This window comes from Lissotriton vulgaris, chromosome 5, assembly GCF_964263255.1.
Source record: "Lissotriton vulgaris chromosome 5, aLisVul1.2, whole genome shotgun sequence".
Lineage (NCBI taxonomy): Eukaryota > Metazoa > Chordata > Amphibia > Caudata > Salamandridae > Lissotriton > Lissotriton vulgaris.
Window position 1 is genome coordinate 1,944,979,737 of NC_141693.1, and position 27,764 is coordinate 1,945,007,500.

The following is a 27,764-nucleotide window of genomic DNA, read 5'->3' on the forward strand; positions in this document are numbered from 1 at the left end:
TCTTACTTACAGCCCACCCACTGCTTACCATTGGTTGATTTTATTGTTACTCCAATTTGCTTATTTCCTATTGGATGGCTTGCCTTGTCCACCTTGTGCTTATCCATCCTCTGGAGCATAGACTGTTTGCTTGAGTACTCCCACTGCTCACTTTTAGTGAACTACTGCTTATTTTGGCTTAAGTACTCAATGTATTTGCTAGCTGTATCCCTCGTGTGCTTCCCTCCTCACCACTCTCTGTGTTAATCTCCCTTGTTAATGTGCTACTCCACCCCTGTGCTCCATGTTGCTCTCACTCACCTGTCACCTTTGTGCTTTTCTCTTCCATGCTCTGTGTTGCTCAGGTCCATGTTCTTCACCCTTTTCCCTGTATTGCTCCTCATCTGCATCTCCTGCTCCTTGCTGCTTGTTTCCTTGTGTGCTGCTTTTTCAATACTCCCTCTCTGCACCTGCTATCCCGATTCGCTCCTCCATTGTCCTCATATCCCCAACCCCTTACCCTGTCTTATTTATTTATTTTGGCAGGTCATGCATCAATATTTCTGTCAGCTCTTCTGCTTTAGAAACAATTTTCTTTCCACTTTTTCATTTTCATATTTCTTTATTTAAAGATCCATCTTAGATCGATATAAAAAAAATGGCATCTGTGTCACATGCATGCGACATTACTCATACACACACATACAAAATAAATGATCCCTTTATTTTTATTTTTGTTCGTGCCAATGCTGCATTGTACAGCATGAACAACAGACATTGGCAGGACCAATAGGTCTCAAAGGCGAGACCTATTTGCTTTGCTATTGCTTAATCTTCTAGTTATATATCTGTGCTTCTCAAAAATGATTTGAGAAGCTAGGATTTGGGACTCTGAACAGAAGATTCTACACCCACCTGAAGAAGACTACCATTAAATTAATTCTTCATAAAGCGAAAGGCAGATATGGCACACAGACACTAAATAATCTTCAAACGGAGAATGATCACTTAACTTGGAGTAGTCTTGATCAAAGGTGACAACTATAACCCCGAGCGGGTAAGTCCACTCTGCCAACGGAATTTGCAGATGTGTGTCTACTTCGTGTTCCATTCCAAATGCGAATTTTAGGCAACAACTCCCCTCCGTGGCGGAGCGGAATTAGCCAGCCCCTCCATCCTCCCAAATTAATCTAAAATTTTAAAAGAAGGCACTTACCTGCATGGCTACCTCCTCCTCTGCCTGGCCACTCTCCTTCCTATTCTTCGCTGTGGAGCTGGAAGGAGAACGGCCAGGCAGAGGAAGAGGCAGCCACGCAGGTAAGTGCCTCCTTTTAAAATGTTGTATTAATTTTAGAGGGGGGGAGGGAGCGTAGTGTATTTCCACAGAGTTTTTGTCAAACTCCGTGGAAATACACGTAGAGGCATTACTGCTACTCCCAGGCTTGGACGACTATAGCCCTAAACTCCTCCGTAGCAGGCTACACTGGCCATTAAAGGCCTGACCTAGCATTAAAGGACCGAGCCAAAGGTGAGGGCCTTTAACAAAGAAACGGGTCTTTAACTGCAGGTATAGCCCGCTACAGAGGGCTTTAAGGCTATTAGAACATTCCACCCCTAGAGGGCAGAAATCCCCTCTGGCTCTGTGAGGCCTTTGTTCACAGCAAGAGCTATGAACAAACATTGGAATGTTGCTCTACGGACTTCTACCGGCCATTAGAAGCCCAGAGCACTCCATTGTCTTCATTGAAACTCCGAATATTACAATGTTATAATAGACTGAAAAAACAGTATTGAACTTTTTCTGCAGAAAATCTGTATTAGCTTTTCAGTAAGTTTTATCTGGGCAGATCACAAAGTCCTTCACTTTATATCTGCAATCAGGATCCAGGTCCCACATGGAAACAGTTCGACATAGACAAACTATTTCATCTACAGACCAAGATTAGACACTTTTGGTGGATCTGTAGCAGATGACTGTGCAACAGCAGTGTAGAGATCTGATTGGCAGAACATTTAAGGATTCTCTGTTAGTGAGCCGCCATCCGTGTCTTTCTCCTTCGTGGGACTGGGCTCGCTCATGATGTCAGCGATGGTAGCATAGCAGGTCTTCTTCTCGGCATCCTGCTCAGGCCCTCTCGAAGCATCGCCTCCTTTTATTGGCAGGTTCTGGAGCGAGGCATACTGCGTGCTCACCTGATCTTCTTCCTGGATCAGGGACACATGGTACAATCAGCACAGTGAGCTCGGAAAAACAAATGCAACACAGCAACACTTGTTAGTTAACAACCATTGCGTATTCTATGGTCTACTCTACACCAACCTCCCATCGCTACACAAAAGCACCAACATCGCAATGTAAATAATTCTAATATCTCAGATTAAAATATTGTCTATCCCTGGATGCTATGCCGCTTCTAGACCTTGATTTTTTTACAGTCACTCTTGATAGTCAGAAGCTCTTTAACTTCCTCTGGATGAGATTTAATGGCATTTATTTGCAGTTTTATCAGAAAATTATTCAAGGCTGTTACAAGAGGAGACAAAATATAGCACACTTTTCACAAGCCATTATAGCTGCAAAGGACTGAAACTAATAGGAGAGACATAGGTCAGATGCAGTGCAGTGTAATATGCTTATCAATGCTATATTCACACTAAAAACTGGTCACAAGCATCAGTTTAGGTATGCCATTCATATCCTCAACTTAGGGCCACTGTGTTGTATTCTCAATTCACCAAGGTCCACGGTAGCCAACTCTTTAACATATAATATACACTGTAGTGACCACTTATTGGAAAAGTCAACCACATCAACAGCTTTATTTAGACTGAGCATCATGTGATATCCTCACCCAATACAGGTGATCAGTGCCAGATGCTCACATGTGAAATGCCTGAGTCATATTATCAATACCAACAAGTTTATCATTTCAATATCAGCACCTTTGGCAGAGCTGTTAATAACCGCGACACTCTTTCAACAGAGCATAGTGCCATTTCCTCCCTTTAAACAGAACAATGTATGTGATACCCTAATTTTACTCCATTTATTGCACATCACAAGTAAAGGCCGGTCTATCCTGCCTAAGGCAAGTTAACACTCTTGTTCTGATGAGTGACTTTCTTGTTCTGATAACATGAATGTAGATATGTTCTTCCTCTTATAACATCCCTGTAACGTAGTATCCTAGTTATGTAAGGGATAAAGTACCCCCTGATGTACATTATACGGATATTGCAAGTCACCATGGAGTTCAATAACCATATAGAGGAACGCGGCCGAGGTTATGGAACTCCGAGGTGAATTGCAATATTCTTATCCTATATGCCAGGAGGTACTTTATCCCATATAATACATGGTTACACCATCACGTTTCAAACAAATCACTTAAAACCTTGATGTGTAGCACTTTCATATGAAAGAGCTAGTTTGCAAACATGAAGAATAAAAATAAAACCTCAAGTGAAAAAATCTAATAGATTAAAAACCTGTTAGACATTTGAGGCAAACAAATATTAGGAACAGTTCAATACATGTCAGTTTTTTTTTTAAATGGCACAATAGCTTGGAATCTGTAGAAACACTCAGAATGATTCAAGCTTTTCTCTGTCTAAGGAGTGTACAAAATAAACATATCCTCTCTTCTTGTCATTGTAAGCTATTAAAATAGAGCAGAATAAAGAAAAACAATGGTTCCCTTCTGGTTGCTTTAAACAGCTGCTTCGTGACCTGACCTGCTCTTTCACCTCTGCTGCTGGCTCTTGCAGCAGGCATTATGATGTCAGACCGCAACTGTAATAATATAAAGTTGAGCTCCGACGTCTTTTCTTTATAATCGGCGACTGGATGCGTCACTATTTGCCTATTCTAAAGAAATCAGAGACTGCGTATATACAGAGATATACAGAGATAATCCCATGTGTTATACTATGATAAACACTGTAGACAATTCCAACCAACCTAATATCATAACTTGTGTATTGGAAAAGTGCAGGCTCACCCTTGTGCCTCTTGACACTGTCTGATTTTTTTTCCCAGAAGGATGAAATGCTGAATGAGCCCACCCGGATTCAAATCCTTGGCCATGGGGTCAAACACAGATTACTGGAGTGGATGCATTACTTCACTGAGCCACCAAATTAGATGCTTGCTTGCACAATGATAATATTGCAAAGTAACATTTGGGGCAATAAAAATAGAAAATCAGCTAAAAGCAACCATTTCATTAAAAAAGACTGTATGAATGAAGTTCAACAAAGAGAAATCCAAAGTTTAATATCTAAAGAAACAAGCAATGCCAAAACCAATAAGTCTGCCCTCAGTGAGAGTGCAATGTGTTTTGCTGTATTTTTTGCAAACAAATGGCAAAAATATTTTTAAAAAAATACTGAAAAAGCCCAACACTCAGGCCCTGGCACCCCTTTTAGGCAGCTGTGATCATGGGATGATGCAAAATACTGTCACTCAGTGCGACAGGGCCATGGGCTGAATGACCCATTGCCACGTGCTGTATGCCGTAGCGTGCCAAAGAAGAATATGGTTGATACTTGGAGGGACCAACGGATGAAGAGGGATGACTAAACGCCCCTGTATATATGCGTTTAGGTATATATTTTTATTATGTATTTTTTGGAAAACATCAAACTTGTCCGATAGTTAAAGTTGTCTCTCAGCCAGACCTTAAGCACTCAGACAATCCTGTAGGTGGCAGCACTTTGACCTGGAACAAGATCCCTCTGTGTCTGAGGACTGTCCCATCGTACCTTTGTTTTATGGGATGAATGAAAGAAGTTGTGTTGTGTCCTGTTCTGTTGTGTTCTGTTTGCAAAGTGCACTATCACTGTGAGGGTATCCTGGCTCTGGGCACATGTGTGTGCCTAGCCCTGCCTATGGCAGGTTGGGTAATTGAAAATCCAGGTCATCAGGTGTTTTGGGACTTCAAGAAGAGATGAGCAGGATCTGTTGTTCAGTGGGAGGCCTTTCCACGTTGTAGAGCCGATGTAAGAGAACGACTGTCCTCCTGATCTGGTTCTGTGTATGCGTGAGATGTGTGTAAGTAGGAGTCCTGTAGAGTAAAGGTGTCTGGGTGGTTGGTTGAAGGAGATGCAACTGTTCAAGTAGATGGGGCCCAAGTTGAGTAGCGCCTTGAATGTGTGTGTGAGGAGTTTGAAATAAGCACATTTGTGTATCAGGAACCAGAGGAGCTTCCTTAGGTGTGGTGTGATGTGAGTTCTCTGTGGGAGGTTGAGGATGAGTCTGGCTGCCGAGTTCTGGATGGTTTGTAGTCTTCTATGGAGGTGCTTGGCGATCTCGATGTAAAGGGTATTCCCGTAGTCCAACTTACTGGTTACTAGGGTGTGAGAGTTTTTCTAGTGTTGCTTGGGAGACATTTCAAGATCTTCCTCTGCATCTTTAGGGTGTGGAAGCAGGATTCAGTGACAGTGTTGATTTGTGTGGCCATGTCCAGTTTGCTGTTGATGAATATTCTGCGGTTCCTGGCATGGGTACTGGGCGTGGATGTGGGCCCAAGTTTAGCTGGTGAGGTGTTCTTACCGAAGATCACTACTTCAGTCTTGACAGTGTTGAGCACGGGACAGTTGGCTTTCCTCCAAATAGTCACCTCAATCATGAAGGCGGTGAAGTTATTTCTTGTATTGGAGGTCTTGTCCGAGAGGTAGTGTATGAGTTGTGTGTTATCAGCATAGCAGAAGAGGTTAATATTGTACGCACCAATTACGTTGGCTAGAGGGACTATGTTTGCGTGGAAGAGGGTAAAGCTGAGCGAACAACCTTGAGCTCAGCTCAGATGAGTTTGCAGGCTTTCGAGGAATATGTTGGCAGGCTGACAGCTTGTGTTCTATCCGTTAAGAAGAAGCAGATCGAGAGGAGATCGGGTCTTTGGATGCCAATCTTGTGCAGGCACCTGATGAGGACGGGGTGTGAGACTGTGTCAGACGCTACAGAGAGGTCCAGAAGAATAAGGGCTGCCGTGTCTCCTCTGTCAAGGATCATTCGGACATTGCCATTGGTGGCAATGAGTGCTGTTGCTGTACTATGGCTTGGCGTGATTCCTGACTGTGTGTAGTCGAGGTGGGTGATTGCTGAGGCCTTGTGTGATCCATTTTTCTGAGACCTTTGCCGGGTATGATCGTAAGAAGATGGGTTTGTTGCTGGAAAGCATGTCTAGGTCAAACAGATGGTTTATTGTACCTAGACATGTCGGCGGCATGTTTCCAGGTCTCTGGCAATGTGGCTGAGTTGATGGAGGTGTTGAGGATGGGTGTTAGTGCTTCGCTGATCGTTAGGAGTGCTTTGGTGAAGGTGTGTGGTGGTGCAAGGAGCAGAGGTGAGGGTCCGTAATTTTGAACCCTTTTCATAAAGGTCGTCGTATCGTGAGGATTTTGGTATTAGTGAACCGCAAATGACGAGTGCGGCAAGTATGAGTGTTTTTGTCATGTTACACCAATGGATTCACTGTGCAATTGACGATTTCGTTCTGAAACCCTTGGGTTCCATTTTGTACATAGCGGGAATTTTGTGGTTGCCCTCACATAGACTTATGACTGTGGCTGAACAAGTCTCTGGGACACATGCACCTTAGCTTGAGTTTGTGCTGACTTCTGTTTGACCTGAACGAACTGACTCACTTGCCCGAGGCTGACCTCGTTGAGCCAGTTCCTTGTTAGGCAGCTGGTTAGATAAAGATCAAAGAGCAGGACATTGCTGAGTTTATGGTACATGCACACACCCTTCAAACTTACTTCTCATCTGCTTCTGTTCCTTCCTTTATGGCTTAATTTATGATTTGGGTTGAGGCCTTTTATTATGGGTTCGTCAGGCCTGTCCGAGCAAGAATGTTGGATTTTGCCTTGTCATTTCTGGTGGGCTGGACAACTGAAAGTGGGATTGTCGTTATGCGATACTTTTAAAATGTCACTGTTTGATTGGTCCGTTTGTAAGTAATTGATGCTAGCCAGGAATGTGATTTTTGGCATAAAAGACGATGTCTCGCTTTACTAAAGTGTGCAGTCTCTAGCGAACCACCCGTGTTGTGCTTCGTAGACTTCTGTTCCTGGTTGCAGCCAATAAATTTGATCTATGACGTCACCAAGAAGTATCCTGTGTCTCTGTATGCCAAGACAGGTGAACTCGAAAACATCGGGTGTTTTCCCTGGCGTCGCTGGGTTTAAATCCCGGTTCTTCAGTTGGCGCTTCCAACGTAGGGCGACTTCAGCGGTACCGGTCCAAGCCTAACGATCGTGAGGAGCTTCGTTTGAAAATTCTGGAGGAAGGCCTGCCACTTCATCGACCCCTGTATGTCGTCGTGGTCCGAAAGTCTTTGCTGCGAGGTTCCCCGCTTTCCGACGGCTACGAAGGACTGCTGCCCTGACTGTCGCCCTGTCTTGGTGCCCTTTGATGATTTGTAGAGCGAGACGATAGACGGGTCTTCTGGCGACGTCATCGATACTTCAGTTAAGTACGAGTGGAGCGTCTCCCAGTCCTTAGTTTTGTTTTGGGTATCCCCTTGGGATCTTTGATTTGGGACTTGCAAGCTCCAAAGACGAGGCCTGGTCCAGATGCCTGGTCTTAGCAGACTTGGAAAGATATTTTGTTGTGGTTGTAATAGGGATTCCCGATTGGAGGACTCGTGTCCGGTGCCTCCGATTGGAACTCCGACCTATGACCTCTATTTAAAACATGGCGTGGGCCCTATCACGTATAATGATGTATGGATTAGATATACTAGGAAGGACGGTGTCCTAAAATGGCAGTTATGACCCGGAGATTTTAGATAATCTAGAAGTTAAACTTTTTAAGAAGAAAGCCCGGCCGGCGATGTTTGACTCTTTCCGCCTATGGCGAAAGGAAGCCAAACAGAAAGAAATTAAATTAGCGAAGAGAAATAAAAGAGTCAAGTCAAGTCAAAGAATTTATATAGCGCACTACATACCCAGAGGGTCTCAAGACGCTAGGGGAGGGGAGAAGGATTACTTGTCAAATATTCACGTTTTAAGTTGCTTTCTGAATGCTAGGTGGTTCTGGGTAAGGCGAAGGTAAGTGGGGAGTGAGTTCCATGTTTTAGATGCCAGGTATGAGAAGGATCTTCCTCCCATGGTGGTCTTGTTGATGCGAGGTACGGTGGTGAGGGCTTGGTTGGAAGAACGTAGTTGGCGGGAGGGGGTGTAGAAGGACAGACGTGAGTTGAGGCATTCTGGTCCGATGTCGTAGAGTGATTTGTGTGCGTGGGTTAGCAGTCGGAAAGTGATCCTTTTATTGACGGGTAGCCATTGGAGGTCTTTCAGGTGACCAGAGATGTGTTCGTTACGCGGGATGTCTAATATGATCCTGGCTGAGGCGTTTTGGATTAGTTGGAGTTTCTTCTGGAGTTTAGCAGTAGTACCTGCGTAAAGGGTGTTTCCGTAGTCCAGTCGGCTCGTGACCAGAGCATGGGTGACTGTTTTTCTGGTTTCGGTGGGGATCCAGCGAAATGTTTTTTTGAGCATGCGAAGAATGTTGAAGCAGGATGAGGATACGGCGCTGACTTGTCTATTCATTGAAAGTGAAGAGTCCAGGATGACGCCTAGGTTCCGTGCGTGGTCTGTTAGGATGGATGCTTTTCCAAGGGCTTCCGGCCACCAAGAGTCGTCCCATGCCGAGGGGGATGTGCCTAAGATGAGGACTTCTGTTTTATCTGAGTTCAGTTTCAGACGGCTGTGTTTCATCCATTCGGCAACTTCTTTCATTCCTTCATGTAGGTTAGTTTTGGCGGTGCTGGGGTCATTGGTGAGAGAAAGGATCAGTTGAGTGTCATCCGCGTAAGAGATGATGTTGAGGTTGTGTTGGCGAGCGATGGCCGCGAGGGGGCTCATGTATACGTTGAAGAGGGTGGGACTGAGTGAGGATCCTTGTGGTACTCCGCAAATGACTTCAGTGGCCTCGGACTTGTATGGTGGAAGGCGGACTCTCTGGGTTCTACCGGTGAGGAACGAGGTGATCCATTCAAGAGCTTTTCCTTGTATTCCGATGTTTCTGAGGCGTTGTAAGAGGGTGCTGTGGCAGACTGTGTCGAAGGCTGCAGAGAGGTCGAGGAGGATGAGGGCGACTGTGTCTCCATTGTCCAGTAGAGTTCGAATGTCGTCTGTTGCTGCGATGAGGGCGGTCTCAGTGCTGTGTTTTGCTCGGAAGCCAGATTGAGAGGAGTCGAGGGATTTGTTGGCTTCGAGGAAGGCGGAGAGCTGGTTGTTGACAGCTTTCTCGATGACTTTGGCCGGGAAAGGGAGGAGCGATATGGGGCGGTAATTTTTGAGTTCGGTGGGGTCCGCTGTGGGTTTTTTCAGAAGGGCAGTGAGTTCAGCATGTTTCCAGCTTTCCGGGAAGGTGGCGGAGTTGAAGGAGCAGTTGATGACGTCTCGGAGGTGCGGTGCTATGACGGAGTCTGCTTTGTTGAAGATGTGGTGAGGACAAGGGTCTGTGGGGGATCCTGAGTGGATGGAGTTCATCAGGCGGATGGTGTCCTCAGTGGAGATTGGGTTCCAGTCGTTGAGGGTGTTTAAGGGGGAAGAATGTTCAACATATGGTTGGGTGGGTTGTTCTCCTGGTTGGTTGTCGAAGCTGTTGTGGATGTCTGCAATTTTGTTGTGGAAGAATAGAGCCAGGGAGTCGCAGAGGGCTTGAGAGGGGGTGATGTCGTTGGAGTTGGCCGAGGGATTGGTAAATTCCTTGACGATGTTGAAAAGTTCCTTGCTGTTGTGGGCGTTGTTGTCTAGTCGATCCTTGAATGCTGTTTTCTTGGCCTTCCGGATTAGTTGGTGGTGTGTGCGGGTGGCGTTTTTGAATGCGTCCTTGGTGGTAGTGGTTGGGTCTTTTTTCCAGGCCTTCTCCAGGGAGCGGCAGAGTTTCTTGGACTTCTTAAGATCATCGTTGAACCATGAGGCCTTCTTGTTGCCAGGTTTGCTTTGACGTTTTTTCAGTGGTGCTAGAATGTCGGCGGTGTTGGATAACCATAGGGTGAAGTTGGCGGCGGCTTGGTCTGGGTTAGAAGAGTGGGCTGGGGTGTTTTGAAGAAGCGATGAGGAGATCTGGTCGATGGTGATTTTGTTCGAGTTTCTTTGCAGAGTTGGTTGGAGGTGGTTGATGGGTTTAGGCTTGTTGTAGGTGAAGTGAACGCAGCTGTGGTCAGTCCAGAGGAGATCCGTAGTGTGGCTGAAGGAGACATGATTGCTGGAGGTGAAGATGGGGTCGAGTGTGTGACCTGCGATGTGGGTGGGGGAAGTGAGCAGTTGTTTAAGTCCGAGGTTGGCGAGGTTGTCCAGAAGGGTGGTGGTGTTGCGGTCGTTGTTCTTTTCAAGGTGAAAGTTGAGGTCTCCCAGAAGGATGTAGTCTTTGGAGGGGAGAGCGTGTGGAGTGATGAAGTCCGTGATGTCTTCACTGAATTTAGCGCGGGGTCCAGGTGGTCTGTAGAGGAGGGTGCCTCTGAGTGTGGTCTCGGGGTCGATGTGGATCTGGAAGTGAAGGTGTTCGGAGTTGGCGAGATTGATGTCTGAGCTGGTTGAGATGTGGATGGATTTCTTATGGACGATAGCGATTCCTCCTTCTGTGTGGCCGGTACGGTCCTTGCGTGTGATCTTATAATCTTCAGGGATGGCAATGGTGATGTCTGGGGCCGAGGAAGCGTTCATCCATGTTTCTGTTAGGAAGGCGATGTCTGGAGAGATGGTGTCTAGTAGATTCCAGAGGTCAATGGCGTGTCTGTGGACCGATCGGGTGTTGAGAAGGATGCATTGTAGGTGGTTGGGGTCGGGAATCTGTGGTGTTGTAGTTGTGGAGATGTTGTCGGTGCCGATGAATTTGCAGGAGTAGCAAGAGAAAGGTCCATGGGTGTGTCCAGGAGCGGCTTGGACGCAGTTGGGGGCGCGACCGGGGATAAGGGCTAGGAGGGTGGCGGCATCGTAGGTAATGCGGAAGGGCTGGGCAGCGCGAGGGGCAGGGGGTCTGCCGCTGGGCGCGGTCCAGGCGCGGACGGGCGTAGACGGGCTTACCTTTGGCGCACCTTCGGCGCGGATTGGGCGCGGTCGCTGCGCGTAAACGCTGCGTGCGGGGACTCCTGTCATATATGGATAGAGGAGGGGGATGGGCGAGGGCGTCTCAGCTGGGAGGCGGGGCGGGCACACGAGGACCACAACAACAATCAAAATGGAGGCGGAGGGGGGAGCACAGCGGAGCGCTACAGGCAGACGCGCGACCAAGGTGAAAACAGCAGTGAATACAAATAAAAATGCAAGTCAAGCAAAGCGGCAGGCAGCAGGCAATGACAATTGGCAGTATCAGAGGCATTGCAGCGCTACGATACCAGTACTAGCAGGGGAGCACAGGGAGCGACCACTCAGCTCAAAGAGAGGAGTGAGTCACGGCGCTCTAAGGCAGGGAAGCGCTATTTCAGGTCAGTGGGAGGGCGTCTCAGCTGGGAGGCGGGGCGGGCACACGAGGACCACAACAATCAAAATGGAGGCGGAGGGGGGAGCACAGCGGAGCGCTACAGGCAGACGCGCGACCAAGGTGACAACAGCAGTGAATACAAATAAAAATGCAAGTCAAGCAAAGCGGCAGGCAGCAGGCAATGACAATTGGCAGTATCAGAGGCAAAGCAGCGCTACAATACCAGTACTAGCATGGGAGCACAGGGAGCGACCACTCAGCTCGAAGAGAGTAGAAAGGTATCTCAATAAAGCAAGCTGCTATACAGTATAGAGATAACGAAGAAGAACAAGCAAGTGAGCAGTTGCACAGGCAACGTAAACTGGCGATTGATAAATGTTATCCAGCTTTGCCGCCTCCTCAGCAGGATACAGCGAAGGACCTTGAGAAAGATTCTTTGATGTCTCATCTATTGAGTTCGCCACCCCCTTATGTGCAGAGTGCTACAGCACCTCAGCCACCTTTAGTTGCGCAACCTCCGGTTGCTTTGCCACCTGTGGTTCTACAACAGCCAGCTTCTCTTCAGTTGGCTCCTATTCCTTTGGCGCAGCCTTCTCAAGGGTCGCCGATTTTGCTACCTGTTTCGTCTCCTACTCCTAGGCCTGTATTGTCTACTCCTTCTGATACTACTTCTACATATACTTTGTCTCATCCTGTTTTTCCCCCTGTTCTTGCGTCCACTTCTCCTTCTGTTCGACAAAGAATGACCGATACTGTTACTGGTCTCTTTTCTCCTCTCTTTGAGTCATTGGGTATGACCCCTGTTTTAGAGCGTAAACAAATGCGTAGCCAATTGCCTGGTTCCGATGAGCGGATAGTGTTGGATCATTTAGCGCGTAAATGGGTTACTTTTCCTTTGAGGTATAATTTGAGTCTGTTATGGATGTCTTCCGTCAATGGGAAGCACCGACGCAGAGGTATGTGTTTGATAAGATGTGTACTTTCCTTCGTGAAGAATGGGAAGATGGTGATTTGGGACAGACTCCGCCTGAGTTGTTCCGTGTACAGTCTGAGTTTGCGAAGGGAACTATAGTGGGTGTTGACGTTGAAAGAGCAGTTGCGACATTGTTGTCATTTAGGAGCGAGTCTCCTTTTCAGCCGTTGTTTGAGTCTGATCCTTCTGTTAGGAGAAAAGTGCGACAATATCCGATGAGAGAGGTTCCCCCAGTTTGGAGAGCGGGAGATCCAAATGCTATTCCAGTTGTTCTGCCTCATTTTCAGCGTGTTTGGGTACATGTTCCATGGAAGCGAGCTGAAGTTTTGGCCCTTAAGCAGACTTTGCCTGATCCACGTAAAAATCCTGCAGGGTACTATAAGGAATTATCACAGACTGCAGACTCATGTACTATGAATTTAGCTGACATAGACATGCTGTTTGGGAATGCTGTTCCACAGCCTTTATGGGGATTGATTCGTCATACGGATCATGCGCAGGAATTAGGTGATACATGGGCTCAGATTGTTGCCTCGGATGGCAGACAAGTTGGTGGTGCTAAACCTGAGCCTTTAGTTGCAGAACTTTCTGGTAGGATTATTAATTATATGAAGACTTTGATGCCTGCTATGCGTGTCAACTGGGACAAATTGTCTGCATGTAAGCAGAAGAAAGACGAAAGTGTGTCTGATTTCTTCACTAGGTTTGAAGAGACGTTTATCGACCATAGTGGTCAGGACATGAGTACGGAAGGTGGTCAGCGGTTGTTCGTTGCTAAGTTTGTGCATAATTTGCTTCCCGAGTTGTGTACGAAGTTGAAGGATTCTGAGAGTTCTTGGGCTGTCTCTTCGTCAGCGCAGATATTGGCTATTGCCCAGTACTATGAGAATAGAGATAAGGACGAGAAAGATAGAGCCGACAAGAAGACTAAAGAATTAAAGACGAAGGTTCTTTTACAGCAAGCGTATCCGCCTCGTAGTAATCAGCGCGATTATCAGCAACCTCAGCAATATCAGAGAAACTCGCAAAGATTCGAGTCTTCTCAACAGCGTTTTCCTGTAGGCCCTAATCAATGTGCGTATTGTAAAGAAGAGGGTCATTTCAAAAATAGTTGTCCGGTTCTGTTACAACGTACGAATGGTGCTTCTGGTGTGAGAGGTCGAGGTGTTCAGCAAGTTTCGCGAGGTAGAGGACGTGGTGTGTTCCCCCAGAACATGCGTTCCTTGCCTCCACAGAATTCGATGAAATGTTTTGATCAGCAGAATGGTGCGTCTGGTAGGATGACTCAGTACTATGCGGACGATTACTATGTTGAAGGTGAAAATATGGACGGTAATGATTGCTAGGACAGCCATAGACATAGAGAGGGTGTTGTTTCAGTTCCAGTAGATCAGAGTGGACCTTATGTTGAAGTGATTGCATCAGGTGTGTCTGAGCCTTTTCTGTTGGATACTGGTGCTGCGAAGAGTTCTATCATGCACTCTAAACTCCCTGGCGCACCTTTGTCTGGCTTAACGAATGTTTCAGTAGGTTTTTCTGACGCCCCGGTTAGCAATCCGATTTCTAGTCCTTTGTCTCTTTCTGTTGGACCTTGTGATTTCGAAGCACCCCTTATTCTGACGACAGGTTGTGGTGAGAACTTGTTGGGATTGGATTTGTTGAAGAGATTGTATGCGACGCTATACTGTTCTCCTTCAGGAGTACAGCTTACATTGGGAAAGAAAGTGATCTCTCCGATGTATTTATCTAAAGATCGACTTCCAGCAGAATTGTCTTCTCTCCCTGATTCTCTTTGGGCTACTGGTCCTAATGATGTGGGTCTCTTGGAGATTCCACCATATGTTGTGACATTGAAAGCGAATGTTAGATTGCCTCGTATTCCCCAATATCGGATTTCCAGCGATGGCGAAAGAGCACTTTTGGCGATCATTTATGATCTGATTGAGAAAGGTGTGATTGAAGAAACGAGAGGTAATGTGTGCAATAGTCCAGTTTTGCTTGTTTTGAAACGTACTGATTCTTCACAGCCGCCTGTCTATAGGTTTGTGATTGATCTTCGCGAGGTGAATAAGATTGTAGTTTTGAAATTCCCTGTTGTACCGGATATCACTGCTTTACTGATTTTGATTACAGTTTCTGGTACTTGGTTTTCGGTGATTGACTTGAAGAATGCTTTCTTCAGCATCCCGATTGCCGAGGAGAGTAGGGATATTTTTGGCTTCTCTTTAGGAGGCCGAAGTTTCCGGTTCAAGCGCGCTCCTCAAGGCTATTGTGAGAGTCCATCCATCTATAGTCAGGCTTTGAAAACACAGCTTGATACGATTGTCTTACCTGATGGTGCTGCCCTTATTCAGTATGTCGACGATCTGTTAGTTGCTGCTGACAATGAAGAGATTTGTAAACAGGCTACTTTGTCGTTGTTGCGTCATTTGCCTGATTTCCAGCATAAGGTGTCTCTTTCGAAGTTGCAATATTGTTGACAAGAAGTTACCAACTTAGGTCACCTCTTATCGAAGGAGGGAAGAAGATTGACCCCAGAAAGAATTCAAGCTATTGCGAAAATGAGTGTGCCTACGACACAGAGAGAAGTACGTGCTTTCCTGGGTATTACGTCATATTGTACACAGTGGATTCTGAATTTTTCACTTCTTGCGAAACCTTTGATAGCTCTTACTGTTAAGGATACTCCGAATCCTATTCCTTGGACTGACGAATGTCAGAAGAGTTTTTCAGAATTACGTGATGCGTTGTGTTTGGCTCCTGTGTTGGGTACTCCCGACTACAGTAAGCCTTTTACACTCTATGTCCACGAGAGAGAGGGATGTGCATTGTCAGTTTTGACTCAACAGTTTGGCGATAAGCAACGTCCATGTGCTTATTTTTCGTCGACTTTGGATCCGGTAGCTAGAGCGTTGCCAAGTTGTTTGAGAGCTACAGCAGCAGCGGCTGTTTCTATTCGACAGTCTGCTGGTTTGGTGATGGACAATACGTTGATTGTAAAGGTTCCACATGCAGTGGATACCTTATTGAATCGAACAAAGACACAGCACTTAATTAGTGCTCGGTTGTCAGGTTACGAATTGACACTCTTAGCGAGTCATGTGCATATAAAGAGATGCAACACGTTGAATCCAGCTACGTTGTTGCCGATTTCAGTTGAGACAGATGTTACTGAACAGCATGATTGCTTCCTTAGGACAGAGGAAGAAACGAAAGGGAGAATAGACCTTAGGGACACTCCTCTTGCAGAATGTGATGGTACTCTATGGGTTGATGGTTCGTGCTTCAAGTTTCCGAATGGTGATACGACTGCGGCATATGCTGTTACGACTTTGCATACGATTGTTGAAGCTGCACGTATCCCACATAATTCAGCGCAAGCAGCAGAGTTGATTGCATTAACAAGCGCGTGTGTGTTGTCGGAAGGAAAACGAGTGACTGTGTATACCGACAGCCAGTATGCGTTTGGTGTGGCTCATAGTTTTGGACGTTTGTGGAAAGAACGTGGGTTCCTGACTTCGCACGGGACTAAGATTCAGCATGGTCAGTTGGTGAATGAACTTCTTGAATCTCTTACTTTGCCGTTGCAAGTTGCAATTGTGAAAATGCAGTGCGCATGAGAAAGTTGCTGATGATGTTGGTCATGGTAATGCGTTTGCAGACGAAGTCGCGAAAGAAACTGCAAGAGATGTGATGAGTCGAATGTATGTTGTGGGTCCGGCGAGATGGGTTCCGGATAGAAGTATGTGTGAAGATACGATTGAGAGTGTGAAGTCCATTCAAGCTGAAGCTACAGAGAAAGAGTTGAATGAATGGAGAGAAAGCAAGGGTAAATTGGATTCGAATGGTTGTTGGGTTGAGTTGTCAGAGCATCAGCGATGGTTGTTACCCGATGCATATGTGCTTCCAGTGGTTACCATGGCTCATCGAATGGCTCATATCAGCGTGAAAGGGATTTGCAAGTTGTTAGCTCCAGTATGGCACAATGCAGGAATTCCTAAGTGTGCAGAGAATCTGGTTAAGAATTGTATGGTGTGTTTGATGTACAATCCTGGTAAGGGAACTCCGACTCCAGCTGGTCATTTTGCTCCTCCAACGTATCCGTTCGAGGCTTTGCAGCTAGATTTCATCCACATGGAGAGGTGCAACAACCTGAAGTATGTGTTAGTGGTTGTTTGCTCTTTTTCAAGATGGGTGGAAGCCTACCCTTTGAAAGATAACACTGTCTTGTCCACAGCGAAAGCCCTTATTAATGAATTTTTCCCTAGGTATGGTTTGCCGAGAATGGTCTGGAGTGACAATGGGAGTGAATTTGTGGGTCAAGTGATGAAGAGAGTGTGTGAAGGTTTAGGAATAAGGCAGAAGTTTCACGCTGCAAATCATCCCCAATCAGCTGGCTTGGTTGAGTGCTATAATGGCACCCTTAAGCTAAAGCTGGCCAAGATTCAGGCGAGCTCCCGTCTACAATGGCCAGATGCCTTGCCGTTAGCCCTTCTGTCCACAATAATGACTGTGCATTCGCGAATGGGACTTAGTCCGTATGAGGTTGTGTTTTGTCGCCCGGCGAATATATGGGGAGTGCCGCGGCCGACAAAATTCAGCGAGATAGAGCATCCTGTTTTGCTTGATTACCTTTACAAATTGATGGCTAAATTGCGTGTTTTGCATCAACAGGTTCATGATACACTGCCACAAGCATCTGAAGATCCAGGACACGCCATCGAACCTGGATCGTGGGTCCTGATTAAGAAATTCCAGCGGACTAAGAACGAGCAGCCCCGCTGGAAAGGACCTTATTTGGTGTTGTTGTCCACACGATCAGCAGTGCGAGTGCGCGGCAAAAAGAATTGGATCCATGCCGTACATTGTAAGAGGGTCCCTTTGCCTCTGCCGTACGACCAGTGGGTCCAGAAAGGACTTCCTGATTCTGAGACTGAGACCGTGCCTCGTTTTCTGCCTTTTAGCGATGCCCGTTTGATTGGAACGAACAATGAACGAGAGAGCGACGATCTTCTGCAAGAAGCTGTGCCTCCGTCAAATCGTTTGGGCACTTCTGAACCTGAACCCTTGTTTCATGAACAGACATTGCCTGGTAAAGAGCGTTATAATTTGCGACCAAGAGTCGCTGCACTAATAAAGTAATAAATTCTTTCTTTTCTGACTCTTAAGGTTAAGCTCTCCTCCGAGGAACTATTTTGATTTTTGTTTTTCGAACCACCATCCGGGTTCAGCTGTAGGGTCGCGGTATCATGTCTTTGGAGTGCAAGCCGAAGACGTTAGGTCGACGGTTCTGGTTGGTCCTAGGGCAATCCCTGGACTGACAGAAGCTTTCCTTAGCACGGAACACCCTACTGCTGCGAACAGCACGATTAGAGGATGGAGTTTTTTGAGATGGAGAGACCTGTTGAAAGAATGAGCTTTAAGAGCAAAATATGTACAGTTATGAGCAGAAAAAGTTTTTTAATATTGTGTTTGTTCATGTTGTTTAGTTTAATGATGTTTTTAATTGGATATGTGACATTCTCTTTTCAAGTGACATTTGTACCCACTACACAACCTATGCCTCCTCCCACTGTTTCCTCGCATTCTTTTCACCCTCTGCCTGAACATGAGTCCATTAGGAGATTGGAATTTGTTAATAACTCCTTTGTTCAGCTTCTGCACCAACACCAGCTAGTAGTAAACACGACTAATTGTTGGGTGTGTGGCCTTATGCCCCATACTGCTGATAAAGGTATTCCTTACCTGGTCCTGTCTTCAGCTACAATGGTTCTGTGTGGGCATACAGAACAATGTTCATCTATGCTCGTGAAGTTTATCCCCTACGTTCTGTAAAAGATAATCCAAAGAATAGTGCTCTAGTTAAGGGTATAGTCGACATGATTGAAGGAATTAGTTCCTATGAGACTATCCCGAGAGATGAGACACTAGCGTATATTGGATGGAACGTTACTGGATATGGAGTTAGTCTGAGTGAGAACCAGTGAGCGAAAAGATCCTCTCCGATTTGGATAGTGCCCCATCAGGGTCATTACTGTCTGCAAGGTAATGGCAAGAATCCGAGAGCTCAGTTAGGGAAGAGTGTTTGCACCGAGACGTATGTCTTTGCGTCCCAGACTTCCCCATCGTTTCTAGCAGCTAAGGGTACCTATTTTGTCTGTTACGATAGAGCGTATACATGGTTGCCCCCTGATTTCTCGGGCACATGTTTTGTTTCATTCCTGTTGCCTCCTACGTATACAGCTGCGGCAGATTACCACAAGACGAGGGTTGTTAGAGGTGTCTTCAGTAAGGAAGATACTGCAGGACAAGAATTGAAAGATTTTCTAAAGGGTTCTCTGCCGTTTTGGGGACCTATGGCCAACAGCAGGAACATTAGACAGCTGTCGAGAGTGGTTGAGTCCACCATAGTTGAGACTGTCAGTGCCCTTAGTAACTTGACTGCTGAGCTCCAGCCGGATCGCCTTATGACTCTTCAGAACAGAGTTGCGTTAGATGTCATACTTGCAGATAGAAGAGGGGTATGTAAATTGATTCAATCGAGCTGCTGCGTTTTCATTCCAGACAACGCTCCGACAGTGTACCAAGCCATTTCCAAACTACATAGGATCTCCGAGTCTGTGCATGTGGACGAAGGAGATTGGTCGTTAATGGGATGGTTTTGGGAATTGTTATCCACTTGGGGATGGAAGATTCTGATGATCATTGGGATGGTATTAGCTATCCTTTTCCTGTTCTGTCTTTGCGTACAGTGTGCTCCTGCTATATGTGGCCTTTGTACTACTTCGTGTGTAAGGAAACCTGTCCAGAGAGCGTTACTGTGGCGATTATCAGGACGAAAGGGCTGCCTTCCAGCTATGCGAGGATAACGGGGAAGCGACAAACAACTACAACTCCCAGACTGCCGTGGGGGAGACTCGTTTGTACTAAGCCCCTCCTTCCCCAGAGAAGGGTGCTTGTCAATTGTTTGTTCAGTGCGAGTCGGAGGAGAGGCGGAAGGTGTTCCCCGCCGGATTCCAGCGAGAAGAATTGCAGCATCTAGGAGAGTACCGTTGTACAGCGCCAGAGGGAGAAAACGGAGAACTCCAAACGGACCGTGTGGCAAGTAAGAAGGAGTGCGGGCTCGCCTCCTTCCTTATTGGAGATTTGTGTACTTGGACTCCTGCAGGCGAGTCGCCTGTTAGAGTAGCCACGGAGTTTCGCTTAGCGCATATAGCGCTAAGGAACCCGTGAGATATACAGTGTGTATATTAGCGCGCGTGAAATCAAACGCGTGCAGTGTACCGTCTGGTAGAATTTAGAAGGACTAAGGATTCAGCGCGGCCGCGTTCGTAAAGTCCTGACTAGAGTCCGAGTGTTTAAGGAGTAGTGTCTATTCCGGATTGGATTCCTGTGACAATTTCGAACTGCTTTGTGGGACGTGTAGTCCTAGTTGTGCTCATAACAACTACAAGGAGAGAAGCTTCAGCAGAAATCGGTGTTCAGCCTTATGTTTTGTTTACTTTTGTTTAAGTGTGGAGGAGTCACACTACTATGACTTTGGGAAGATATTCTCTTTGGTAAAGGAAGACGTGCAAGGGAAAAGAGAGACAGTGTTCCCTTTTCTTAAGGCCCTGTATGCAGAAAGTGTGGTGAGTGAAGTTATCATCCCCCTTATTAGCATAGTGAAGCAGTACATGGTCGTGAGAGGTAATCGTGTGTTTATTTCCCTTGTAGATACCTGGACAGGTGTTACAGAGCCGTCCCTTAGACTCAGTCCATTCCAGAGAGAGAGAGAAACGAAGATAGAAAGACCACATTCCCGCTCTCCTCCAAGGCTTCTTCTCTCCTTTTTTTCCCATCTGTGCACGAAGTCAGACAAAGGTATATAGTTCCTCTGTTGGGGGGCGTGTATTGAAGGGAGTGGAGGATCTAGCATCTGATCTCGTCTCTGCTGGGAAAAGACAGAAGGTTAGTGGCGTGAATGTTCCTTGTGCTACTGCCGATCTTGACAGATTGACAAGCCCAAGTAACAAGACCCAGCCTGGACGATGAATGTGGAAAGTATACTAAATTCTGTAGTGGAAAGCCTTGCGGCTCTACAACAGGAAGTTACCACGTCTCGTACCGAGAGTCAGGTCCTATATAAGGAACTAGGGGTGCTTAGAAAGGAGATGTCCGAATTGTCCATGAGAGGGGGCAAAGGGGCTTCGTACATCAAACCAGCCACTTTACAACCTCCATCTTCCACCGTGTCTCCTGTGTCACAGGGAGCTGAAGGGGGTGGGTTCACGGTGTCATCTCCCTCCACACCCTCCTCTTCTGATGCAGTTCCCACTGTCCATGTCATACAAAATACCGGGATCCCACTTGCCCCTCCTGAAAGGTTCTATGGGGACCCCCGTAAATTTGAAACGTTCTTAAACCAATGCAGATTGCATTTTTTGTGCAAGCCGGGGGTGTTCCAAGAGGATACAACAAAGACGGCTTTTATGATGTCATACATGGGAGGCAATGCAGCGAGTTGGACAATACCCTTATTGGAAAGAAATGATCCTGTGTTACACGATTTTGATGATTTTTGTTTGGAACTGCGACGACTGTTCGACAGAAAACTCCATATGTTATCTCTGGATAGAGAGTTGTTAACCCTACGGCAAGGGTCTCAAGATTTGCTATCATACATAACTTCCTTCAATCGACTTGTGGTCGAAACAGAGTGGCCTACGGCAAAGAGAATATCTATTTTCTATCAAGGGCTCCGAGGGGAGCTAAAGGACGTCTTGGCTCAAGTGGTACAACTTCCCACCTCGTGTGAAGAATTGATTGACTTAACTGTTCAATTGGACCATCGCCTATTGGAACGAAGGGGTGATAGAGGCAGAGGTGACGGGCGCTTCTTCTATCCACGTCTTCGAGGTACTATGGAAGATCATCCTAAGACGCCAGAGGGAGTTGAACCCATGCAAATAGGAGGGCTTCGGGGCCCCCTTTCCAAGGAAGAAAAAGACAAACGAAGAAGACTGAAACAGTGTCTATACTGCGGAAAGGGTGGTCATTTTGTGAAAGATTGTCGAGCCAGAAACGCGTTTCCTGGAAGACCGATGGTTCCCCCTTCTCAGGCTGTCATACAAGCGGGAAGACCGGCGGAAAACTAACATGCCCAAATCAGGAGGAGGTCGCTGCCTTGGGTTGTTTGCCGTCAAAGATCTCACCTACACTTGCAAATACGTTACATCCTGCTGTGGCTCACATGAATTTAAAAGTGACTTTATGGGTCAATACCCGTGACGCTATGGAGATAGATGCTCTGCTAGATTCCGGAGCCACGGGTAACTATATTGACCAAGAATACGCCATGAAGATCGGGATCGTATGCGAGAAAAAGGATAAACCAGAGCTGGTCAAAGCAGTGGACGGAACGGTCTTGTCATCTGGCCCCGTTTCTTATCATACCCAAGCATTGTTGATGCAGACGAATAGAAATCATCAGGAGATGATTCAATTCGACTTGATTGATGCACCCCAGTTCCGTTTAATATTGGGGATGCCGTGGCTGACTCTTCACGATCCTCAAGTTAGTTGGGCAGCACGTACCATTACCTTGTCTTCGGCGTTTTGTAAGGCAAATTGCAGACAGGACGTGTCTGTTAAGGAGGAACAACCCGCTACGCCGTCAGTCTGCCTGGCTTCTGGATGTTCTATAGGACCATACTGTTGTGCCACCGCTCTTCCTGACGATTACCAGGAGTTCAGTTCCCTGTTTGACAAACAAAAGGCTACGGATTTGCCTCCACATCGCGTCTACGATTGTAGAATTGACCTTGTTCCTGGTGCTGATATTCCCTGCAGTCGAGTTTACGCTCTCACTGAAAAAGAGTCAGTGTATTTGCGGAAGTATCTCGATGACAATCTGGCTACGGGGTTCATTCGTCATTCTACATCACCAGCTTCCTCGCCGATGTTTTTTATTCCTAAGAAGGACTGCGAGGAATTGAGGCCATGCATCGATTACCGGGCCATTAATCGAATGACAATCAAGAACCGGTATCCACTACCTCTAATACCTGTACTCCTAGATCAATTGAAAGGGGCTCGATTCTTCACTAAACTTGATCTCAGAGGAGCGTACCATCTGGTTAGAGTGAAGAGTGGAGATGAGTGGAAGACCGCGTTTAGAACAAAATTTGGATTGTTCGAGTATCTTGTGATGCCGTTTGGGCTCTGCAACGCCCCTGCAGCGTTCCAATATTTCATGGATGAAGTACTTCGCGGGTGTCTGGAGACATTCTGCATCGTGTACATAGATGATATTTTGATCTATTCATCTACACTTCACGAACATGTGGATCATGTGAAGGTGGTGTTACGGCGATTACAGCAGAATTCCTTGTATGCCAAGCTTGAAAAATGTCTTTTTCATGTGAAGGAAGTGGCCTTCCTTGGTTATATCATCTCGGCTCAGGGCTTCCAAATGGATTCCAGTAAAGTGGAGGCTATTATCGGATGGAGTACACCCAAGAACGTAAAGGCGGTACAAAGTTTTCTTGGTTTCGCCAATTATTACCGCCGGTTCATAAAAGATTTCTCCAAGATTATTCAGCCGATATCTAGTCTACTAAGGAAGAACACTGTGTTTGGATGGACCCCTGAAGCGGAAAGATCGTTTCAATATCTCAAGGAACAGTTTACACAGGCTCCTATCCTACGCCACCCTGATTCACAGATGCCTTTTGTCTTGGAGACTGATGCCTCCCTGTATGCTATCGGTGGGATACTATCACAACGCCACCCCGAAACAGGCCAATTGCATCCCGTGGCCTATTTCTCAAGAAAACTTTCTCCTTGCGAAACAAATTATTCTGTTACGGATAAGGAGCTTCTTGCAATTAAGAGGGCATGTGAGGAGTGGCGCCATTATCTGCTGGGAGCAATGCACACTGTCGAAATCTATACCGACCACCGAAACTTGCTTTTTTTGAAAACAGCCAAGGCTCTTACTCCCAGGCAATTGAGGTGGACTCTGTTCTTTTCGGATTTTGATTTTGTTATTAAATATAAACCGGGACCACAAAATGGTAAGGCTGATGCCCTATCTCGGATCGGGGAAACGGCTGAACAGAGAACCGAGAGTGAAGAAGACCCTCCACTTATTCTCCAAGAGTCCAGCCACCCTTTCCCTTTCATCGCCTTGGTGTCTACACCTGAATTCTTGGATGATGTTCGAGTGGCTCTTGCAGATATGGATGTGCAGGAATGGGTGCAAGAGGATCCTGAACACCGCACTGTGAAAGATGATCTTGCTTATCAGGGATTAGCCATCTATGTCCCTACTGTACCCTTGCAAGAGAAGGTGTTGCACTGGACCCATGATTCACCATTAGGAGGCCATTTAGGTATCTACAAGACTATTGCAGGTGTGGAACGTAGCTTTTGGTGGCCAAAATTGAGAGCAACAGTGAGACACTATGTGATGAACTGCGCCGTTTGTATTCAGGGGAAGGCAGTGCATGTGAAGCCGGTTGGCCTTCTCAGACCTCTCCCGATTCCTCCAAAGCCTTGGCATACTGTGTCGATGGACTTTATTGTTGAAATGCCACCCTGTAAGGAAAAAACTGTGATCTTAGTGGTCGTAGACCATTTGACGAAAATGGGACATTTTATTCCTCTCAAAGGCCTGCCTACTTCTGTTGAATTGGCACAAGTGTTCTTGCAACATGTTGTCCGTGCCCATGGGATACCGTGTGTGCTCATCACCGATAGAGGTACTCAATTTACCTCTCGCTTCTGGAAGGCCCTCTGTCAGACCATGGATGTTGATGCGCGACTCTCGTCCTCCTATCATCCCCAGACGGATGGAAAAACAGAGCGCCTGAATCAGACGTTGGAGCAATACCTTCGCTGCTTTGCCTTGCAAAACGATACTGAATGGACTACCTTGATTTGGATGGCTGAATTTGCTTACAACAATGCCATTCATTCCACCTTGGGCTGTTCACCTTTTTTTTGTCTTTTTGGTTTTCATCCTAATGCACTACCCTTTGAGGTTCCTGTTCACTCCCCGGTGCCCAGCATACACGAACACCATGCACATTTGAGGGCAGTGCTAGTGGGGGCGCGACATAGTTTAGTTGACGCGCAGTCTTCTCAGAAGCGTTATGCTGATAATAGAAGGTCTTCTGCTCCTGCATACGCAGTGGGGGATAGGGTGTGGCTTTCCACAAAAAATTTACATCTGAAAGGAGAGAACAAGTTGAAGCCTAGATTTGTGGGGCCTTATAGCATTGAGAAAATCATTAACCCTGTGGCGGTGCGGTTGACCCTCCCTGATACTTGGAGGATTCATCCCGTCTTTCACGTTTCCTTGCTCCAACCCTGTCCCGTGAGTACTAGGCTGTCTGATAAACCCATTCCAGTGGATGTTGATGGGCATGAAGAGTATGAGGTCCATTCGATCCTTGACTCCCGTATGGTGCGGGGGCGGATTCAGTACTTGGTTGAGTGGAAAGGGTATGGCCCTGAGGAGCGGTCCTGGGAACCAGTGGGTTATCTCCATTGTCCTGAGTTGGTTGCACGTTTTCATGACTTGTATCCTGGTAAGCCTGGGCGACCGCCGGGACGGCTGTCCTCGAGAGGGGGTTCTGTGGCGATTATCAGGACGAAAGGGCTGCCTTCCAGCTATGCGAGGATAACGGGGAAGCGACAAACAACTACAACTCCCAGACTGCCGTGGGGGAGACTCGTTTGTACTAAGCCCCTCCTTCCCCAGAGAAGGGTGCTTGTCAATTGTTTGTTCAGTGCGAGTCGGAGGAGAGGCGGAAGGTGTTCCCCGCCGGATTCCAGCGAGAAAAATTGCAGCATCTAGGAGAGTACCGTTGTACAGCGCCAGAGGGAGAAAACGGAGAACTCCAAACGGACCGTGTGGCAAGTAAGAAGGAGTGCGGGCTCGCCTCCTTCCTTATTGGAGATTTGTGTACTTGGACTCCTGTAGGCGAGTCGCCTGTTAGAGTAGCCACGGAGTTTCGCTTAGCGCATCTAGCGCTAAGGAACCCGTGAGATATACAGTGTGTATATTAGCGCGCGAGAAATCAAACGCGTGCAGTGTACCGTCTGGTAGAATTTAGAAGGACTAAGGATTCAGCGCGGCCGCGTTCGTAAAGTCCTGACTAGAGTCCGAGTGTTTAAGGAGTAGTGTCTATTCCGGATTGGATTCCTGTGACAATTTCGAACTGCTTTGTGGGACGTGTAGTCCTAGTTGTGCTCATAACAACTACAAGGAGAGAAGCTTCAGCAGAAATCGGTGTTCAGCCTTATGTTTTGTTTACTTTTGTTTGTTTAAGTGTGGAGGAGTCACACTACTATGACTTTGGGAAGATATTCTCTTTGGTAAAGGGAGACGTGCAAGGGAAAAGAGAGACAGTGTTCCCTTTTCTTAAGGCCCTGTATGCAGAAAGTGTGGTGAGTGAAGTTATCATCCCCCTTATTAGCATAGTGAAGCAGTACATGGTCGTGAGAGGTAATCGTGTGTTTATTTCCCTTGTAGATACCTGGACAGGTGTTACAGAGCCGTCCCTTAGACTCAGTCCATTCCAGAGAGAGAGAGAGAAACGAAGATAGAAAGACCACATTCCCGCTCTCCTCCAAGGCTTCTTCTCTCCTTTTTTTCCCTTCTGTGCACGAAGTCAGACAGAGGTATAGAGTTCCTCTGTTGGGGGGCGTGTATTGAAGGGAGTGGAGGATCTAGCATCTGATCTCGTCTCTGCTGGGAAAAGACAGAAGGTTAGTGGCGTGAATGTTCCTTGTGCTACTGCCGATCTTGACAGTTACTAAGTACTAGGATTATGCTCCAGCAACATCTGATCTGATGAATATAGACCTGGATTCAGATTGACGTGAGTTTAGGTTATTGCCTATGTAAGGGCAAAAGGAGGGGCTGAGGTTCCGTAATTTTGAACCCGTTTCATAGAGGTTGTTGTATCGTGACGATTTTGGTATTAGTGAACCGCAAATGACGAGTGCGGCAAGTATGAGTGTTTTCGTCATGTTACACCAATGGATTTACTATGTATTTGACGATTTCGTTCTGAAACCCTTGGGTTGTACATAGCGGCCATTTTGGGGTTGCCCTCACATAGACTTATGACTGTGGCTGAACAAGTCTCTGGGACACATGCACCTTAGCTTGAGTTTGTGCTGACTTCTGTTTGACCTGAACGAACTGACTCCCTTGCCCGAGGCTGACCTCGTTGAGCCAGTTCCTTGTTAGGCAGCTGGTTAGATAAAGATCAAAGAGCAGGACATTGCTGAGTTTATGGTACATGCACACACCCTTCAATCTTACTTCTCATCTGCTTCTGTTCCTTCCTTTATGGCTTTATTTATGATTTGGGTTGAGGCCTTTTATTATGGGTTCGTCAGGCCTGTCCGAGCAAGAATGTTGGATTTTGCCTTGTCATTTCTGGTGGGCTGGACAACTGAAAGTGGGATTGTCGTTATGCGATACTTTTAAAATGTCACTGTTTGATTGGTCCATTTGTAAGTAATTGATGCCAGCCAGGAATGTGATTTTTGGCATAAAAGACGATGTCTCGTTTTACTAAAGTGTGCAGTCTCTAGCGAACCACCCGTGTCGTGCTTCATAGACTTCTGTTCCTGGTTGCAGCCAATAAATTTGATCTTTGACGTCACCAAGAAGTATCCTGTGTCTCTGTATGCCAAGACAGGTGAACTCGAAGACATCGGGCGTTTTCCCTGGCGCCGCTGGGTTTAAATCCCGGTTCTTCAGAGGGGGCCGCCATGTGAATGGCCTTCATGTTAGCATCAATTTTGACAGTGGTGATGGTGAGCCACGATGTTAAGGTTCATTCTTCGGCTGTGATGGGAAGCTCCAGAACATTTTTACTATGATAAAAACATGCCTGTTCCTGACTTCAAAACAACATAAACTCTTGTCAAATATAACATTCTTATGTTCAAGGATTGTAAAGCTTGGTATTGTAAATATGCAATAATACTATACTGGTTTGTTTCTACCAAAGTTTGTACTTTTCTGCCTAATGTAAAGTGCCCAGATGCCGACTTGACTCAGTCAGCGCTATGTAAAACGTTAAATTAATAACATAAATAAATAGAAAGCAGACCCCAAATAACAGCTAAAACACAATTTTCAGGCTACTCCTTTAGTTTCTTTCACTTTGGGCCATATGTAGGTAATTGCCAAATACCGAATTCTTAATACCGAATTTTACCGATTCGGTATTAAGAATTTGGTATTTTTGATATAGGTAAATATTCGGTAAAAAAATACTGAATCATTAATATTCCTAATTACAGATTCGGTAATACCGATTTGGTAATAAGGAATACCTACCCATTAATTCCTATGTGCTTGGAGGC

The 27,764-nt window shown here is 46.4% G+C and overlaps 1 protein-coding gene across 2 annotated transcripts in view; it reads right to left on the reverse strand.

Annotated features, from left to right (window-relative positions):
- Window positions 1–581: 581 nt before the first annotated feature.
- Window positions 582–27,764, reverse strand: part of LOC147717826 (uncharacterized) — a 169,077-nt gene continuing 141,894 nt past the window's right edge. For both annotated transcript variants that reach the window (XM_086920560.1, XM_086920561.1), the window contains one exon: window positions 582–2,184. In XM_086920560.1, coding sequence (XP_086776686.1) covers window positions 1,993–2,184 — 192 coding nt within the window. In that variant the 3' untranslated portion in view covers window positions 582–1,992. The remainder of the gene's footprint in view (window positions 2,185–27,764) is intronic.